This window comes from Petaurus breviceps, unplaced genomic scaffold (assembly GCF_028583685.1).
Source record: "Petaurus breviceps papuanus isolate PSGF00001 unplaced genomic scaffold, PetGlider_PUasm1.0 77, whole genome shotgun sequence".
Classification (NCBI taxonomy): Eukaryota; Metazoa; Chordata; class Mammalia; order Diprotodontia; family Petauridae; genus Petaurus; species Petaurus breviceps.
The window spans coordinates 6,105,779-6,120,782 of record NW_027186492.1 but is presented as its reverse complement, the minus strand read 5'-3'; the positions used below and the strand labels follow the sequence as shown (position 1 = coordinate 6,120,782).

At 38.4% G+C, this 15,004-nt stretch overlaps 1 protein-coding gene across 1 annotated transcript; it reads right to left on the bottom strand.

Annotated features, from left to right (window-relative positions):
- Positions 1–393: 393 nt before the first annotated feature.
- Positions 394–5,164, bottom strand: LOC138175311 (photoreceptor outer segment membrane glycoprotein 2-like). Its single transcript, XM_069105693.1, has 3 exons — positions 4,584–5,164; positions 2,284–2,530; positions 394–1,110 (listed from the first exon to the last, which is right to left on the bottom strand). The coding sequence occupies exons 1-3, from the start codon at positions 5,162–5,164 to the stop codon at positions 904–906; spliced, it is 1,035 nt and encodes a 344-aa protein (XP_068961794.1). The 3' UTR covers positions 394–903.
- Between the last annotated feature and the right edge of the window lie 9,840 nt (positions 5,165–15,004).

The following is a 15,004-nucleotide window of genomic DNA, read 5'->3' as shown; positions in this document are numbered from 1 at the left end:
CCAAGGAAAAGTGGTTTCTGTGGCACAGTATTCTGTGGCTCCTGTCAACTGCACATGGGCACAGGGCATGCATCTCCACCAATGAGGATGGAGTCCGCTACCAATGAGCTTTGGGAGTAGGGTTACATTGGTAGAATAAATCAGGTGCTCGAAGATGCCTATTTGAAAATCGAGGTCATCTCCAAAGTGCAGTGATGCTTTGTAGGAGGGCTTTAGTGAAAGTGAAAAGTTTGTTCTTAAAATCACCAAGCTGTCATTTTAGACTTTACCATTTCCAACAGTGGAGTTTAGGCAGTGGGGAGAGAGGCAAAGAGAGTACATTTATTGTTTTGAGGTTACAAATAAAGAAGGAAGACAGACAGTCCCTGCTCTTAAGGAGTTCACACTCTAATTGGGGGACACAACACACATAAGAGATTTCAGCCCCAGGGCTAAGGACCAGAAGTCTTTAGAGAGTATTGCAGAATTTGTCCCACAGAGTGGACAGCCTTCTGGGACTGACCCATCACCAGAGATAACTGAACCTGAGGGGCAAAGTGGAAGGGGAATATCTGATTCTTTTCAGTAGAGTCAGGAGAGGGGTAAGGGAATGGGGCACTGGCAGTAAGGTTAGATGTGGAGTCTGAGTAAAGGTGGAGGAGGGAAAACAGTCTCTCTAGAGCAGCAAAGACAGCAAGGGGTATTCTCATCTAGGGACAAAAGGGACAAAGGCAACAGACAAGAACTGTTTCATCCACCGAATTTGTCACTTCTTGGGTTATGGCCAGGGTTATTCTTCCTATTCGAATATCATTCTTCCATTGACAGCTTTTTTTTTGATAAATGTGGAAATTCGTCTCTCCAACAATCCCAATTAGGCTCAGCTGTTTGAACTTAAGAATTATTTGGCCCCTAGTTATTATTTTAGATGTCCTTATTGAGATTTGGCAATTCAGAGACAGTGGACACTTGGTCAGCTTTTCCAAGGTTTTTGATGAAATTCAAATTGTACTTGACAGTTTCTACAAAGTTGTTTTCAAGGAGCCACCCATCAGAATCCAACTCAGGCTCATCCAGTGGTACATTCTTCAGTGATGTTTGCAGGTATCGAACACCAGTGAGAACACAGAGCTATACAGAAATAAACAATTAACAAATGCCACACATTTTAAAACAGTGCAACAAACTAAGATGCCACCCACACTTAACAGGTGTCATTCACTAGTAGAATGAATTCCCCATGTATGAATTTTTATCTTTTATAATTCATGTCTTCCCCCACAAGAGTTCATCCTGTCATTGATAACAGGATGCAGTTATTTCATTCTCAAGGGCATTCTACATTTTTCTCCATTCTTCCTGTTTCCCATGCATTCTCTCACACTCACCACCTCTTGTTCATGTCCAATGAATTCTACTCTTCCACCCACCAACTAATACATAAAATTGTTGAGCTACTCTTTCTTTTCTTCAATACATCTATTCAGTCCCACCCATCCAACCCTCACATTCTTTCCTGAACTAGAACTTTCTATTCTTATCTCTTTTCACAGCTAGATAGAGTACTGGGCCTGAGTTCAAATTTAGCCTCAGATACTTACTAGCTGTGTGACCCTGGGCAAGTCACTTAACCTCTTTCTTCATTTCCTCAACTGCAGAATGGAGATAATAATATCATCACCAGGATTGTTGTAAGGATGAAATGAGATGATATTTGGAAAGTGCTTAGTACAGTGCTCCCTCCTTCCTTTCTTCTTTTTCTCTCCATATTTTTATTCCTTTTTTATTTACTTTTTTAATCTTCCATTCTGTTTTTCTTTTCCTCCTTTTTCTACTGTTTTTCTCACTTGTATATTTTTTTGTTTCTCTGTCCTACATTTGACTTTCTCCTTACTTGTTTTCTCCTTCCTGTCACTTTTAACTTCTTTTTTAAACTTTAATTATTCTTCCTTCCCTTTCTAGCTTTATAAATTATCCTTCAACTTTATTTGCTCTTCCTATTGCCAGCCCAGCTCTTTTTTTCCTTAGGTATGACCCATAACTACCTGTTGATGGAGGTCAATTCTAGTGGAAGAAGTTGGAAAAAGAAAGAGCTGATGCTTCTGGGATAGGAGGAGGGAAGGGGAAAACAATAAGCATTGTATAGCATCTGCTATGTGCCCAGCACTGTGCTAAGCATAGGGCATGGGGAAAGTATGATACCTATAGATCTTAGGACAAACCAGGACAATCAATCCACTTGACCGAAGATATATCTGTCATTTTTTTTTTGTCCCGAGAAAACTTTCTGGGAATTGTGCTTACCTCAAATAACCAGATGATAAGCACCACCAATCCAATGGAGCGCATGATGTGGGTATAGTAATCTAACAGGGCTTCACGGCAGCCCCTCATCCAAACATTCAGCTCCTCGGTGAGAAAGTCATAGCTGTAATGGGCAGCGTTGTTGGTGAGCTGGTGCTGGATACAAGGTCGGGGGGAGCTGGGGTTGCAGCAACTGAAAGGAACACCGTCCACCAAGAACTTCCCATCGATGTTGTTCTTCAGGCGGCTAGAGTGATGGAAGCAGCAAGAAACAATGACTGACATCAATACAATTTTTAGCCTTTTTGATTAACTGGAGATACCTATCCTCACCTCCCAAAGAAAGAGATGCAGAGACCACAAATTCTTCATTTATTCAAACTGGGTAGGTAGAAAAAAGACTAAGGTTGTTTTAGAAGTTATGGGACTAAGGGCTGGCCAGGTGGCACAGCGAGTAAGAGCACCGGCCCCACAGTTGGGATAACCTGGGATCGAATTCGGGCTCAGATACTTAGCACCACACCCAGAAATAATTGGCCATGTAACCTTGAGCAAGTTACTTAACCCCAATTGCTTTAAAAAAAAAAAAGTTGTGGGACTATTTCAGATATAGGTAACCCTGCAGTGCCTTCTCCCTGGGAGGACAGATCCAAAAATAAATACTGCACCCATGTGGCAATGTGACAAAAATGCAAGTTTTGACCAGAATGGTTATTTCTATCCCGCTTGCTGAATTTACTGACATGTCTGTTACTTAGAAAACAGGTTAGTAAAATGGTAAAGAGCTGACCACTAAAACAATGTATGCCACAAGCCAGGTCTTCTACGACTCATACCTGACAACACGTGTGACCTAGCTTTTGAGGGATCAGTGGTCCTTGAGTGAAAGCCCTTGAAGTATACACATACTATTCAGAGAGGACATCAAGAACAGACTGGAGACATGGGGAAGTCAGGGAATAGGCAATCACTGCTGCCAAGAGCACCTGGCCCATAATTTTCTGCTGGTGCTCGGGATGGCTACATTGAAGTAGGTGGGTTTTTTGCCTAGTTCATCTTATCATGGATTCAGGATTACAGATTAAATTAATAATATGGGGATAATCAAACCAGGTAATGTGCTTTGAGAGCATTTTTCCAGCTAAATGGAATGGTCATAAATGAAATATTATGACCAGTACTCTTTCTACTGAACCAAACAGTTTTTAGGGAAGAGTAGAATTCCTTTCTGAGACATTTAATTTTTACAGAGTTCTACTTTAAATTATGGGCTCCCTAACCTCCTAAATGGTCTGTTTTATGGTGAGAGTCTCTACATACATTTCTGGAAAGAGATACCTTGAGACAGTGAGACTAAGATCAGAGGATCATAGATTTAGAACTGAAATTTAGGGGTATCAAGTCCAACCCTTCTGAAGTGGAGAGACTGAGCCTGGGAGATGTTAAGTGAATTGCTAGCCTCAGACATATGATTAACTGTGACCTGGGGCAAGTCATTTAACCCCTCAGCCTCAGTCTTCTAATAAATAAAATGGGAAAATTACAGAACCTATCTCCCAGGGTTGTTGAGAAACTAAAATGAAATAATATTGTAAAGCATTTTGCAAACCTTAAAGAGCTGTATAAATGCTAGCTATTATTAATTCTAATGCCTTCTATTGATTATTTCCTATTTATCCTGTATATAGCTTGCTTTGTCTATATTTGCTTGCATTCTGTCTCCCCGACTAGATTGTAAGTTTTTTTTTTTTTTAAGCAATCGGGGTTAAGTAACTTGCTCAAGGTTACTCAGCCAGTTATTTCTGGGTGTGGTGCTGAGTGTCTGAGCCCGGGATTCGATCTCCAGGTCATCCCAACACTGGAGCCGGTGCTCTTACTCGCTGAGCCACCTGGCCGCCCCTAGATTGTAAGTTCTAGCAAGGACTATCTTTTGCTGCTTTTTGTATTCCCAGAGCTTAGCATAGAGCATGGTGCATAGTAGATGCTTGATAAATGTTTATTGATTGATTATTATTGCCTGAGGTTCATACAGGTAAGCATCATCCTGAGACCTTAAAATACCTAAGATGTCTTAGCCTTAGAAGACTCAGGACTTCCCAACCCTAATCCCAACTACTCCACTATCCTCCCACTGAACTGTCTTCTCTGGCTCAGTTGCTACCTTCTAGAACCAGCCTGTGACCCACAGAGGAAATTGCACTCATAGAGCTACTAGGAGAAGCCTAGGTCCTCTGTCAGGGTCTATTCCCCTGTTCCCTTCTGTGCGCAAAGCTCTCTCCATCCCCACTGGGGCCACTCACTCCACAACCTCCCTCGAGGCCATGTTCAGGTATCGATCCGATATCCACTGGATCTCAAACCAGTCCTTGAAACTGTTATTGCCACAGCACTGAAACTGAATCTGCAGCATGTCGATGGTCTTCTTCAGGAAGCAGCGTCCTGGGATGTCTGTATCCTTGTAGAACTTAATGGCTTCTCTCAGACCCAGATACAAAGACTCTTCTAGTTCCTTCCTTGTGGTATAGCACATAAATGAACCCACAAGGAGGCAAAACGTGAAACAGAAGGCAAAGGCAATGTAGGGAAGCAGGACCAGCCTCCAGCGTCTATACCTGTACATATCAGAACAGTCATAACAGATCTTGCCACCAAGGAAATTAATGGCACAAGCAATGAGGCCCACTGAGATGAGCATGTTGGAGGCGGAACTGATGTCCCCCTTGGCCAACACCTCAATTCGTTTCTTCATCTCGATCTTCAGGAAAACACCAAGACTGAAGAGTATGACTCCTGTCATCACAGACAGCCAGTTAAGAATCCATAATATCTGGGCCAGCTTGCTCCGTCTGTATTTGGTGAAGGTCACTTTAAGGACAGCCATGGTCTCACTGACATCAGAATAAAGATATCTTTAGAAGGGAGGGCTTGTAAACAGATTTGATTTCTCACCTGTTATAGGGGAAGAAGCCTATAGAGAAAAGTGAGATTATAGGTTTTTATTATTTTTATATATTTTGTTAACTCTATACATTGATAGCGTCTCCTATCGAGTCCATTTCCCAATTTCTCTCCCCACACACCCTCCCCCTCCCACCATGAGATTGCATATAATTCCCCAAAGCTAAAAAGTATGAAATAGAGAAAGAGAAAGATGAGCTGATTCTACTGTACTTCTGGTGTACATTTGAGGTGGTCTTGAGTAAGTAGAATGACTGCCTATACTATGTCAGGAAAAGAGTAATAGTTACCTGGATTTAAGAGTTACCTGCTTATAAATGCCTGTTCTAAATGTTCTAAAATACAGAACAATTCTAAATGGATGAGAGAGTTCTGAGAAAACTTGTCTACTAACAGTGTCTGTCTGACTGGCTTCCAAAAACAGGACCATTGTATATCCCAACATAGGAAAAACGGTGATGAAACTCTGAAACATTACACTATCCCTATAGGTAAAAGAGCTGGTCCCCCAACCATTTGCCATGGCTATTCTCTTGATGAGCACAGGGACCCTGTTTTATTGATCTTTGTATTTCCTCTGGAGTGTAGCACACTATCTCATACATGGTAGATGTTTTACAAACATTTGATTACAAATCCTAATGTGGGTCTTTTTTTAATGTTTTTCTTTCTTTTTTTTTTTTTGCTTTTTTTGGAGGGCAGTTGGGGCTACGTGACTTGCCCAAGGTCACACGGCTAGTTTTTGTGTTAAGTGTCTGAGGCTGGATTTGAACTCAGGTCCTCCTGACTCCGGGGCCTGTGCTCTATTCACCGCACCACCTAGCTGCCCCTATAATGTGAGGTTTTTTTTGCAAATTGATTAATTAGCTTTGCAAACTGAAAATTTGTTACAAATGTCACTGTTATTTTTATCTTGTTTTGAAACCTGGATTCTCTCTCTCTATATATATATATATTCACATATTCATTCATACATATATATGTGTATATATATATATACACGCACATATGTATATATGAATGAATGAATAAATGAATGTATAATCATTGGTTAAGCACTAACTACGTGCCAGGCAAAGAACTGTGGATACATATACAAACAATACAGTCCTGGACTTCAAGGGAGAAAACAAACAAAAATCTCAAATGTCTGATGCTTAGCCTGGGCACACCTGCCAACTCCACCATTATATCAACAGAAGGGAGCACACTGTTTCTTCAGTGTGACATCTTTCAAATACTTGGTAGCTTTTCACAGGTGTTCTTGAAGTGCACCCGGAGATTTGAACCCCTTGACTTGCATGATTTTGTGGGGTTCTCTGCATCAAGAGAGTATGTCACCATTTTAAATGATTCCCTAGGATGGCTCAAGGGAAGAGGAAGCCCTCTCCTACTTTTGTACACATTGTCCCCGTACATAGAATAACCACCTCTGTGGTTATTGGTTAATAACCAATCTCTTGGGTTGGTGTCCTTTTCCTTCTTAGAGGCTAGATGCCATTTCCTCTGTGAAGCCTTCCTAGAACCATAACTAGCAATTTTCAAACTTGGGGAAAGCCTCACAAAACCTACCTAAAGCAAGCTACATAAAATATATCTGAAATCAAATTATTAAGACAAATTTAGAAGATGGTGGAGTAAAGACAAGGATTTACCTGAACTCTCCCAAATTTCTCTCCAAACAGCTTTAAAATAATGCCCCCAAAATGAATTTTGGAGCAACAGAATAAACATAAAGATGGGGTGAAACAATTTTCCAACCCAAGACAATTTAGAAAGTCATCAGGAAAGGTCTATCTCACTAGGGTGGGAGTGGAGCGCAGTCCAGGGCAGGCTGCCTCCAGCAAGGCAACAGCAATTGGCAGCTAGAGCTTCTGGAGCTCTCAACCTACAGACCCCCTACAGAAAGAGGTCAGACAACTAGTCTGAAGTATAATACAGGGGACACTTTGCTGGCATTGGGTGCAGGACTCTGTCACCTGTATGTGGTTCTGGGTCACAGTCCAGGACAAGGAGGACTAAAGTGTGCACTTACAGGAAAGCAAGGATCCTCATCACAGTTCATGGGGTAGAAAAAAGTGCTTGTGGTCTCTCACAGACCAGAGAGAGGCCGGGAGAGCAGTGACCACAACTCTCCTTAGATCGTACCACCTAGGAAGGACTGAAAACTTATAGAACCTCAGAACTAGTTCTGAAAAAAAAAAAAAACCCAGATGCTTAGGACAATGCTCCCCTTTGCCCTGGAGCAAAGTCCAACTTTAACATGAAGTTATATCAAGAAATAGACTGAAAAGTGAGCAAACAAACAAAAAGAACTTGATCATAGAAAGTTACCATGATGATAGGAAACATCAAAACACAAACTCAGAAGAAGACAATAAAGTCAAAACATCTACATCCAAAGCTTCAAAGAAAAATGTGGAATTGGTCACAGGTCCAAAAAGAATTCCTGGAAGTGCTCAAAAAAGGATTTTAAAAACACACCAAAAAAAAGAGAGGAAAAAATTGAGAAAAGAAATGAGAGTGATGCAAGAAAGTCATAAAAAAGAAGAGTCAATAACTTGGTAAAGGAGGCACAAAAAATTCTGAAGAAAATAACACCTTAAAAAATGGATTAGGTCAATAGAAAAAGAAGCACAAAATCCACTGAAGAGATCTCCTTAAAAAGCAGAATTAGACAAATGGAAAAGGAGGTACAAAAGCTTACAGAAGAAAATAAATCCTTAAAAGTTAGAATTGGGCAAGTGGAAACTAATGACTCCATGAGACATCAAAAAAAACCCAATAAACTGACATCAAAAGAATGAAAAATAATAGAAGAAAATGTGGAATATTTCCTTGGAAAAACAACTGACCCGGAAAATAGATATAAGAGATTTAAGAATTATTGGATTACCTGAAAGCCTATTGTCACCAATATTATTCAATATTGTGCTGGAAATCCTAGCAATAACAAGAAGAGAAGAAAAATAAATAGAAAGAATCAGAATAGGGGATGAAGTAATAAAATGATCTTTTTTGCCAATGATATAATACACTTGGTATATCCCAAAGACTCATCTAAAAAGTTAGTTGAAACAATTAATAATTTTTAGCAAAGTAGCAAGAAATAAAATAAATCCACATAAATCATCAGCATACTTATATGTCACAAGCAAAATCGCAAGAAAAGATATTAAAAAATACCCTATTTAAAATAACTCTAGACAGCATAAAATACCAGGAGTATCCCCTGCCAAAGCAAACCCAGGAACTATATAAACAAAATTCTTTTAAAAAAAACTTTTTATACAAAAATCAGATTTAAATAACTAGAGAAATTTTAATTGTTCATGGGTAGGCAAGGCCAATATAATAAAAATGACAGTTTCACCCAACCTAATTTACATATTCACCATCATCACAATTAAATTACCAATTTTTTTAATGAATAAAAAAATTACAAAATTCATTTGGAAGAACAAAAGTTCAAGAATATCAAAGGAACTAGTGGGAAAAAAGTGTAAAGGAAGGAGGTTTAGTAGTACCGGATCTTAAACTATATCATAAGGCAGTAATTATCAACTATCTGGTACTGGCTAAGAAATGGAAAGGTAGATCAATAGAGTAGAGTAGACATACAATTTATAGCATCAAATAAACATAATAACCTTGTATCTGACAAGTGTAAAGACTTAAGATTTTGGGATAAGAATTCATTATTTGGTAAAAATTGTTGGGAAAACTGTAAAGCAGAATGGCAAAAACTGGATATAGACTAATATCTTACACTATTTACCAAGATAAGGTCAAAATGGATACATGACCTAGATATAAACAGAGATTTTACAAGAAAATTACAACATGGAACATTGACTAAAATGATAGCAGTGGAAAGTGACAAATGTTGAAGGCAATGTGGAAAAATTGGGACACTAATTCATTGTTGGTGGAATTGTGAATTGATCCAACCATTTTGGAGAGCAATCTGGAATTATGCCCAAAGTGTCATTAAACTACCTATATAGCCTTTGATACAGCAATTCTACTACTTGGTCTGTTTCCAAAGGGAAAAAGGAAATGAGTCTATGTGAACTAAAGTGTTTATAGCAGCTCTTTTTGTGGTGGCAAAAAATTAGAAATTGAGAGGATGCCTACCAATTGGAGAGTGGCTGAACAAGTTGTGGTATATGATTGTGATGGAATATTACTGTGCTATAAGAAATTATGAGCTCAATGATTTTAGAAAAACATAGACTTGCAAGAAATAATTAAGAGATGAATGAGCAGAACCAAGAGAACATTGTATACAGTAACAGCAATATATATATATATATATATATATTTTAAGCAATTGGGGTTAAGTAACTTGCTCAAGGTTATACGGCCAGTTATTTCTGGGTGTGGTGCTGAGTGTCTGAGCCCGGGATTCGATCTCCAGGTCATCCCAACACTGGAGCCAGTGCTCTTACTCACTGAGCCACCTGGCTGCCCCTAACAGCAATATTTTTTAAGAATGACTTTGAGTGAATAAGTTATTTTGACTATTATAAATACCCAAATTAACTAAAAAGGACATGTGAAGAAAGAAGCTATATGCATCCAGAGAAACAACTGATAAATAGAATTATGTACAGAACACACACACACATATGCATACATACTTGTGTCTAATGGTAGCCATCTGGGGGGAGGAGGGGAAAAGGAAGAAAAAAAAGGAAAAAAAGAAAATGTATATTTGAAAGAAATAGCAAGTTTTGCATAGCAAATTTACAGTTTCATGTGCAATCATCTTTCTTATTGTGCTATGTTATGGAGATGCTTGTTTTATTCCTTAAATTAAAAATAAAAACAACATTGTAGAAGAAGGAAAAAAAATAAAAGTAAAAGAGGTACAAAAGAGCTTTTATGGTGGAGGGGAACACAAAGAGGGGAGGGTGGCTAACAATGCTTGAACTTTAGTCTCGTTGAAATTGGCTCAAAGAGGATTTAATATACAGACTCATCTGGGTATAGAAATCTGTCTTACCCTATAGGGAAGTAGAAGGGAAAGGGCGTGAGAGAAGGTGGGGTTGATAGAAGAGAGGGCAGAGTGGAGGAGACAGTGGTCAGAAGCAAAACACTTTTGAGGAGAGATTGGGTGAAAGGAAAGAGAGAAGGATAAACAGGGAAATAAAATGGAAGGAAATATACAGTAATCATAACTGTGAAAAAATTTTACAGCAAGTTTCTCTAATAAAGGTCTCCTTTCTCAAATGTTTAGAGAATTAAATCAAGTGTATACAAATATAAGTTATTCCCTATATTGTAAATGGACAAAAGATATGAACAGGCAGTTTTCAGAAAAAGACATCAAAGCTAACTATAGTTATATGAGAAAATGCTCTAAATAACTACTGAAACATAAATTTAAAAAGCCCTGAGATGCCACCTCACATCTATTAGATTAGCTAATATGACAGAAAAGGAAAATGACAAATGTTGGAGGAGATGTGGGAAAATTGGAACTCTAAAGCACTGTTAGTGGAGTTGTGAACTAATCCAACCATTCTGTAGAGCAATTTGGAACTATGCCCAAAAGGCTATAAAACCATGCACACCCTTTGACCCAACAATACCTCTACTAGGTCTATATCCCAAAGAATTTTTTTTAAAAAAAGAAAGAGAAAGAAAATGACCTATATGTACAAAAATATTTGTAACAGAAATGGAAATGTAGAGGATATGCATCAGATGGGGAAAGTTGTGGTATATGACTTTGATGGAATACTATTGTGCTGTAAGAAATGATGAGCAGAATGCTTTCAGAGAGATCTGGAGGAACTTACATGAACTAAGGCAAAAATGATGTGAACAGAACCAAGGGAATAGCAATACTGTACAGTGATCAGTTGTGAATGGCTTAGCTATTCTCAGCAATACAATAATGTAAGAGCATTCCAAAGGACTTATGAAAAATTCTATCTACCTCCAGAGAAAGAATTGATGGATTGCAGCTCAAAGCATACTTTTTAAAATTTTATTTTTCTTGGGTTTTTTGGGGTCTGTTTTCTTCCACAACATGAGTAACATGTTTCGCATGACTGAACATATATAACCTATATCAAATTGTTTGGCTTTTCAATGAGGGGAGAAAGGAAGGAAGAAGAGAATTTGGAACTCGAAACAAAACTTAAAAAAAAACCGAATGTTTAAAAATGTTTTTAAGTGTAATTGGAAAAAAATAAAATGAAAAAAGGACAAATTTATTTGGTTGTAAGAATGCCCCTAGGACACAAGTCCTCATGGTGAGAGACTCTTCTGACCCATGAAAGGTATAGTAGGAAAAGTATCATAACCCCTGCCTATATATATGTTTTTCCTTAAAAGTTAATGAAACAAATTCCTCAGGGCTTAGCAAAGGTGGTAGAGAAAGTTGGAGAACTTGGAGGTAGTGCCTGGTGGCCTTCCCCAAGATCCAACCCAAAAATGGGCACTGGGGACCAGACCAAAGCCAAATATCAAAGTCTCTGTAGCTGGATGGGTTGGGATTCCAGTGATGAGGTTAAGGGTGAGGTTTCTGTCAGGGATATAGGTTTCTGAAAAACATCTTGAGAAGTCTCTTCATTCCAGTGACTGAGATCCATATCAGTGAATGTGATCCATGTGACCACTGTGTGTGTGGGGGGGTAGGGAAGTGGGTGGGTATGATGTGCAATTTGTGCTTAGGTGGGACTTTATGAGAGTTCTGGGGTCCATATCAGTCCATGCTATTCAGTTGGGGTCCTGAATTTGTTCTTTACAGGGCAGGTGGGGCTTCCAGAAACTGGATGCAGGTGGATAAGGGTACAGATGACCCTAGTCAGTGTTAGTGGAGTGGAAAGTGACTGAGAGTGGTCTCTGGTCAGCCAACAGGATGTTGGAAAATTTTTTTAAAAAGGTAATAAGACTGTTCTTGAGACTTAATCTGGTTCAGGATAGTGAAATAGTTTTGGCTGTTAACATTAGTTTCTGGTCACCTGGGTACAAAGCAGACAGTTGGAGCTACAAGTGATCTCTGGTGTGTTGCTATCTCTAGTTGTGAGTGACTCAAGCAAGGGAGCTTTGCTCAGGTGAGTCGATTGGAGATGTCCTCAATTTCTCTCCTTGTTGCATATCCTTTTCCTGCAATGGATTTTGTTAACTGTTGAAGGATTAGCATAAGTCTCATTTTGTCTTAATATCAAACCTAAACTACCAAGGACCTGAGTCAGACCCAGACCAGAACAGGAGACATAAAGGGGACACTAACTCCCATGGGTAGAGACCCTATGATACCATGAACCTGTTGCTGAGGGTGGGTGAGTTTGATGGTGGGTTGGGTAACTGAGGAACTCAGCTGGGATGGAGTTTGAACCCTAGGAGTGAGGACAGGAAACCTTCCATCTGGTAACTTATTTTAACTAGTTATTCTTGATAACTAAGTACTAAGTCCAATTGTTTCAATGAAGCTACATGTGAATGCTGTCAAGTGCCCTAAATTTCAGTGCCCTGGCACAAAGTCCTGAGGGTCTAATCCTAGTTCTTCAGATTACCTCAGCTAAAAGTGATCTCTCCTTAAATCTCTCAGACAATTCTATTTAGCTTTTTCTAAGTTCTTAATCATTCTCTAACTCCTAGTATAGATGTACTGCATTGCTGTCTTCAACCCTTGCTGGAATGTAAGCTTCTTGAGGGAAGATGTGTTATTTTTATGTTCCCAGTATAATGCCTTGCACGACATAACTATTTAGTGAATGTTTCTTGAATTGAACTGAATTGAGTTGTTCAGGAAAGAAAGACAAGGTAAAAAGAGGAATCTTTGTCTCATACATTAAAGATATCTTGGTATGGTCAGGAAACAGGAGGCTAAGAGGGTGAACCTGGGTTTAAGGGGCTAAGAATAAGTATGACATCATTGTATGATTCTATTATAGTCTTCTAAACCCAGACAGGGAAGATGGATAAGGTCTTTTAACCAACTTACTGAAGCAATTTCAGATTGGGAATGGATGATAGTGGGTCATTTAATTATTATGCTATCAGTTGGAGAAGAAACTCAGTGGGCTAGAAATCATCAGGAAGCTTTTTAGACTATGCCTTTAAGGGCAGTGTCCTGATATAGAAGCAGGGAAGTCAATCAACCAAGGTAAATGCAATTCTTTATTTGAGTCTTTCTAAGGCGATAGAATATTTCAGGGGAATGAAAGATAAATGGAAACTTGGGAGGAAAGCATTGTATCACAAGATTTACAATCCTTAAGGAAGAGAGGGAAAAAGTATTATTTTAATGAATTTTAAGAAAACTTAAAAAAATAAAAAGTTAAGTATAGGGCAAGCAATAAGTATAAGTTCTAAAGAAAGCCTAAGGCTTTGGATCAGAGTCTCAAAACTTTTAACAGACCTCATAGATTTAGTACAAACTTTGTATGAAGCTTTAATTCCCTTTACAACATCCTTGACAAGCAGCTTTTAAAGCATCTTCTACTTGAAGACCTATGGTTGTGGAGAACTCACCAATTCACTATAGCATTCCACTTTTGGCCAGCTTTGATTGTTAGGGAGGTTTTCCTTCTATTGAGTTAACTTCTACCCATCAGGCATAGAACATGAGTTCCAGAAACCTGGGTGTTATTCAAGAAAATCATTATGCATGCTTATTAAAATGTATTCGTGTGTGTGTATATAATGATCTATATTAGCATATAGAAAAAGTGAGATCATAATGAGACCAAGTGGACAAACTTTCAAACCTTGTTGTATATAAAACCAAAGATTAAATGGGAAAGGCCCAGAAAAAATAGAAATTAGGTCAGATCACTTAAAAGGAATATAAAGAAATACAGTATCCATATGATAATAACTCATACATATATAAAGCTATTATGAGCCCAGAATCACTAGGAATGTCCAGGAATGCGCTCTAATAAGCCAGCTTGCAAGAGTCAATTGTTAAAATTTCAATGTGAGCATTTATACCCAGAAATCACCAAATGCTATAAATCAAGTATTGATTTATTATTTTGTTGTCGAGTCTAGACTTAAGAAAGTGTTAATAATAATACAGATTAAGCTTAAAATTGTGTACATACATTCTTCTCCCCTTCCTGCCCCCCCCAAGAGCCTGGTATTAAACATTTACCAGTATTGTATTTCTCTATAAACACTACTTGAGTTTAGCAGGAGTGCAGTAAAAAGCTTAGGGAATGAAGTCATTGTCAGATTGACAGGTTGGATCACTGTAGCATAATAAAAATAATATAACATTTATATATTGCTTAAAGATTTACAAAATGCTTTACATCTATCATTTTGCCTGAGCCTCACAATACCCCTGGCTAAAAGAGGAAAAATGCTAATAATTAACATTGACATACAGATTTAAGATTTGCAAGGAATTTTCCTCATGACACCCATATAAAGTAGGTATGCAAGTATTATCTCTTATTTTAAAAATAAGGAAACTGAGGCTTTGAGGAGCTAATGCCCATGATCAGGAAGTATCTGAGGCATTATGTGAACCTAGGTTTCTTGACTACAAGTCTAGGATTCTTGCCACTATGCTTGGATGACTCTCAAAAGAAAGCATTTTTTAATTTTGATTGACGGAGAAAACCTTAGTGATGAGAATGAAAGTCATCTTCTTCCATTCACTCTTTTCCAAAAAAGATCAGATGTGAAGTTGATTGGAGCCAGTCCCAGGTATGTTGGAAGGATGAGAAGCCAAAATAAAATAGGGAAAGATATCTTTTAAAAAGCACCTGTGAAAACTAGATCATTGAAATCA

What these genes read in the sequence shown, in the direction of transcription:
- LOC138175311 (XM_069105693.1), bottom strand. Translation starts at nt 5,164, where the DNA reads ATGGCTGTCCTTAAAGTGACCTTCACCAAATACAGACGGAGCAAGCTG. An exon ending in GCCTCGAGGGAGGTTGTGGA is followed by an intron (nt 2,531 to 4,583) that starts GTGAGTGGCCCC and finishes CCATCACTCTAG; the next exon opens with CCGCCTGAAGAACAACATCG. An exon ending in TTATCATCTGGTTATTTGAG is followed by an intron (nt 1,111 to 2,283) that starts GTAAGCACAATT and finishes ATTTCTGTATAG; the next exon opens with CTCTGTGTTCTCACTGGTGT.